The 5,304-nt window shown below is 52.3% G+C and overlaps 1 protein-coding gene across 1 annotated transcript; it reads right to left on the bottom strand.

Moving 5' to 3' along the window:
* Positions 1-658: 658 nt before the first annotated feature.
* Positions 659-5,304, bottom strand: GSX2 (GS homeobox 2). The gene is made up of 2 exons (XM_028744396.2): positions 4,529-5,304; positions 659-1,519 (listed from the first exon to the last, which is right to left on the bottom strand). Exons 1-2 carry the CDS (start codon positions 5,055-5,057, stop codon positions 1,182-1,184), a joined length of 867 nt encoding a protein of 288 aa, XP_028600229.2. The 5' UTR covers positions 5,058-5,304; the 3' UTR covers positions 659-1,181.

Below are 5,304 nucleotides of genomic sequence, written 5' to 3'. Positions count from 1 at the left end.
TTACTGTATTTTTGGTTTCTATGGAAGCCGCCCAGAGTGGCTGGGGAGGCCCAGCCAGATGGGCGGGGTATAAATAATAAATTATTATTATTATTATTATTATTACAGGAAGGAATTGAGGGAGAGGAAAGTGAAAAGGATACATTTTCCTCTTCAGAAACACATACACTGTCCACCCCCAATCCTGGAGAGGGACTCTGATTAGAAAGGCATGTACCATGAGTTTAGAAATACTATATGGCATTTTCATGGCATTTTGCATCTCCCTCTGACACTGTTCACAACCCTCACAAAAATACACAACATTTTACATGTAGTTTCCCCACTTGGGCCAAAGCTTTGCACATCTGATGAAGTAACCCACAGGAACTTATGCCATTATGCAATGGATACTCTTTAAGGTGGCACAAGACTCTTCCTTGCTTTTGCTGCGACAGACTAAGATGGCTTGAATGGTCCCTTTCTCACTCTCCAGAAACAATTCCCCCTCGGCCTGTAAAGCAAGATGAGCGCCGCAACCCCAGAGTCGTCCGTGACTGGACCTAACAGCCAGGGGTCCCTTTACCTTTCTATAGAAACAAAAGCTTCAGGTTCAATGCTGGCAAAAGAGAGGGTGGGGAGGGGGGGGAAATCCTTTAAAAAGTGAAAGCCACCGCACTTCTTGTCTGAACTCCTTTATTTAAATAAATATAAATATAAATTTAATATAAAACTATTCACATACAAAGGAGAGCACCGAACAACTATAATTCGGATTATTATTATTATTATTTTCCATTTCATATAAAGATCTGTACCAAAAAAAAAGAGAGTCTCAGACAGTATTTTTTTCCCCAATTCCAGTTTCTAAACTTTTCCCCACAAACCCTGGAAGGAAGAAGGAACTGATATTTGTGGGGAGGAAGAAAGAGAAAAGGAGATTCTCCTCTCCCACCCCCTTAAGAGGGGCAGGCAGAACTGTGTGTTAACTTGGAGTGGAGGGCGGGGAACAGCCTTGCAGCTGTTTGTGTTACATTATAAATATCGTTTCAACTGAACGTTCATTTACATTCAACAAAATCTAGCACTAGGCCCGTGGACAGAGCCCTTAGGAGTCTGTTCTTCTTTGCAGAAGGCCCCGCCGGCTCAACTTGGCTGCCTCTGCCTGCGATCGCCCGTCAAGAAGTCCAAGGGGAGCCTTTTCATAAAGGGGAGACCTTGTCTTCGTTAGCCGAGGCCGGCGAGAGCGACTCTTCGTCCTCGGACCTGGAGTAACGTCCCGGGTTGCCGGTGCAGCTGCAGCCGCCGTGCGGATTCCTCTGGGTCCCTTTGCCTTCCTTCTTGTGCTTCACCCTCCGGTTCTGGAACCAGATCTTCACCTGCTTCTCGGACAGGTTGAGGTACGTGGCGATCTCGATCCTACGCAGCCGGGACAGGTACATGTTGGACGAGAACTCTCTCTCCAGCTCCAACAGCTGCGTGCTGGTGAAGGCCGTGCGCATCCGCTTGCCGTTTTGCAACTGGCTGGCATCCGAGCCTCCTGCGGGGGGGGGGGGGGGAGGTGGAGAACACACATGCACAAAAAGACCCAGTTAGCAACCGACAGAAAGGAAATGCTAAAATGCTGGGCCTGAGCCCTGGAATATGTTTCCAAAACCCGGGCTGAGTCCTGGAATAAAGAACCAAGTGGGAACACAGAGGGAGCCTTTCGCTTGGCCTTGAATAGCCACAAGTAGGGTGGCCCCCCCAGCAATCCGCTGAGAATTTGGAGTCACTCGTTTTAGGAAAATGAAACACGAGGTCTTTAACTAGAAGCGCTGGGGGCACCGAACAGTGACTAGTTTGATCCCCAAAAAACAGGAGACATCAGAACATAATAATGTAAGGTATGGATCATACCAGAAGACCATCAAGACCAGCACCCGATTTTCCACAGTTGACTATGGGAAGCCTGCAAACTGCAGCAGTGCATGAGGAAAATACCCCCCCCCCATTTTTGTACCATAGAGACTGGTGTTCATAGGCTTGGAGCCTCTGATCCTTGAAGTGGCATAGGCAGCCATGAAGACCAGTAGCCACCGACAGAGCTGTCTTCCGTGACTCAGTCTCATCCCCCTTTTCAAGCCATCTTAACCAAAGGTCATCACCAGCAAATTCCACAAATTTATCAGGCACCTGTGCAGAATGACCCTGTGATGGAACGACAGTCCATCCATTCTGCTGGAAGGCTCAGAGTTCTAGCACTATGTGTGGCAATTTATTTCTGCCCAAGCAGCTAAACCAGGTGGAAGCCAATGTAGCCTTTCCTCTTCACCTTTGCCAGGTGAAACTGAAACTCCAGAAGCTTGCACACCCCGCGGTTGACTGATATCACGTTATTATTTTACTCTAAGGAAGTGTCAGGGGTTAAGGCTGCCTTTAAGCCACGCCTCTGGACTGGAAGTCCTCCTATCCTAATTTCTTCTTCTGAAAGTAGTAGTTACTCAATGGTAAGTAGTAACTATCTGCTCCAACTGTTCTTAAATGAAAATCAAATTGCTGCATTGCCCATAGCTGAGTCCTGCTTTCAGCTGTTAGACTTCCTCTGGCTCCAAGCTTTCAGAGAGAAAAGCCTACTTCTTTTCGAGTCTCCCTAGCTGGAAATCAGGGGTTACAGTTCTACACCTCTTCAGTCCTTGCTTCGTTTTATCCGAGAGGGAAGAACTCTTTTATACCCTTCTTAGCAGCAGACCTTTACAGCATTTTTAATTCTTTTACACCGTTGACAAGCACTCGAGAAACAAAGTGTCTGCTCGAAGGAAAGGCGCGCACAGAAGGATACCTTTCAAACTCTTCATTCTAACTTCGGTATTATTAACTCCAGTTAGAAGGAACCGTTCAGAGCTTCCAGATTATGCCTGCATTGATCCGGATCATCTATGCGGATTGCAGAAGCCAGTCCCAATGAGCTGCATGCACCTAAATTCTTCTCAAAGTAGCCCTGTGTCCTGATCCTGGATTGCAAGTGCAGACTGAGATTCTCAGAGCAGTCTTGTTGAACTCTGGTGCGCAGCTAAGATCAGAATAGGATCTTTCTCGAGCTACTGCCTCTTTTCATTGACTGGCTGCAAGCCTTGATTGGTTGAGGTTGCTAAGGATCGCAACGTGGGTCAGATCCATCCTTTACATCCGTGTCTCTGAGAAAGCTGTCCATTCTAAGACTGAATGTGCAATTCGTATCCGTCGAGCCTATTGCTCCGAAAAAGGCACATTTCACTGAACTTAACGTTGGATCCGGTCTGAAGGTGTAGGCTCAGACTGGGATCCTCAAGCCAATGGGACTACTCGCGACATAATGGCTTGGGGTTTGCCGCTATTCTCAGAAGAAGAGATGCACCCTGTAGCTTGATTCTGGTTTAGCCTGTGACATACACGAGCTCTGCTCCATTCAGAATCAAAGACACGCATCTGGCTCTCTTCGGGTCGCTCTGAGTCGGAGCCAGCCCGGCCTCTGCACCTGTTCTCTGCGAGCCATGCAGCTCCATCCTCGCATCTTTCTGACCACTTATCCTCAATTAAGTGGAATACCAATCCCCAAATTGCTTTCTGCGAGATAATCCCACTCACGTCAAATCTGGCCAGGAGGAAACGGAGGACTGCAGTCTACAGGGTGCGGAAATACTTTAGTGTCCTTCCTGCACCGCCGCCTCACAACATTACCTACAGTATCCAGATCTCACTTTAACAACTTCTCACCTTCGCGTCTAGGGAAGATGGAAAAAAGAAGCCCGCTAAACTAACGCGCCAGTCCTCGCACTTCTTAGCTTCTGAATTTCCCCACTGAAGGTCCCCTGGAGGGGAAGAGGTTTAGTGAGTTTAAGAGCCTAGGGCTCTTGATGATGGGCTGATCCCCACGAAGTCAGGGGGGCGTTTAAGGAGGTCCTTGCTCTCCTTGGGAGTCGGAGGGGGCGAGGGTTGCCTTGGAAGGATTTGAAGATGCTTTGGGAAGTCAGTGGGGCTCACTCTTGGAAACCCGGCAGGGAGCGGAATCAAATGTCCCTTGTCAGAGTAGGCAAGTGACAGGACGACGGACGGTGCTGGAGCTGGTTTATGGCACAACCCCGTCGGAGCAAACGGAAAGACTCCAGAGAATCATAGAATTGTAGGGTTGGAAGGGATCCCGAGGGTCATCCATCCGAACCCCCTGCAATGCAGAAATCTTTTGCTCAACGTGGGGCTCGAACCTACGACCTTGAGAGCAAAGATCTCATGCTCTGCCGGCTGAACTGATTACAGCTCCTTCAGGTTGGGGGCTCACACAGGTGCAACCCCCAGAGGGGTCTCCTCTCCCCGCTTAACTCTTTCGGCACCAACCGGTGCGAACACGATCCGGAGCCACTCCGGAAACGAAGGGCTGCAGAAGGACCGCCTTTGGACTCTGCCTTACCTGGAGAGCCAACCTGTTACTGGACCTGTCCCAGCTATCCTTGCAACCCCCCCGCTGCCCCCTGGATCCCCATCCCCACCTCCCAGTCCCCCAAAGGCGGGACGCGGCGGAGGAAGCTCCTACCCATGCCGAGGCAGTGGAATCGCCGGGGGTCGCTCATGCTGTAGGCGGCCGCTGCGCAGACAGGTGGGTGGCCCAGGGCGTGCGCTGCTGCCACTGCTGCGGCCGCCGCGGAGGCCACCGAGCCGGCTTGCTGCTGCTGCTGCGGGGCTGGCTGCTGCTGGGCATGGCTCAGGCGGGGGCAATACTGGCCCTCGCCGGCCGCAGCGGGAGGGAAGTGGCCCTTGAGGAGCGGGATGGCGGCAGCGGCGCCCGCTCCTCCTCCTCCTCCTCCTCCGGCTCCTCCTGCCGCGCCCGCCCGGGAAGAGGCGTGCAGGTGCGAGCTGACACACAGCGGGCACACGCAGAAAGCGCCGCTCTTGCGCGACGGGCACGCCGGCCCGCCCGCCACCGACATGACCAGCGGCGACGGCACGCCCAGCGGGATGAGGAAGTCCTGCCCGGGGGGCGGGTGGTGGTGATCCGGCAACGAGGGAGCCGGCCGAGCCGGGTCCTTGATGATGAGCGAATCCACATAGAACGAGCGAGACATGGTTGAGGATCGGAGGCGCGCGGGCTGGCTGGCTGTGACTCCCGGTGGCGCTCTCTGGCTCTGTGCGCTCTCTTCGTGCGCTCTGCGGAGCCGGTCCTCCTGGGGCCGAGTCGCCTCTGCAAAAGCCCCTGGGCGAGCCCGGAAGGTGCTTAAGTCTGAGAGCGGAACAAAGGGGGGCTCTGGAGAGGGCTGGTCTTTTAAAAAAACAAACCACCATCAACCAACCCCCCTTTCCTTCTCTCTAGAC

Source organism: Podarcis muralis, chromosome 9 (genome assembly GCF_964188315.1).
Source record: "Podarcis muralis chromosome 9, rPodMur119.hap1.1, whole genome shotgun sequence".
In the NCBI taxonomy this organism is placed as follows: Eukaryota; Metazoa; Chordata; class Lepidosauria; order Squamata; family Lacertidae; genus Podarcis; species Podarcis muralis.
The sequence above is the reverse complement of the archived record's forward strand: the minus strand, read 5'-3'. Positions and strand labels throughout refer to the sequence as shown.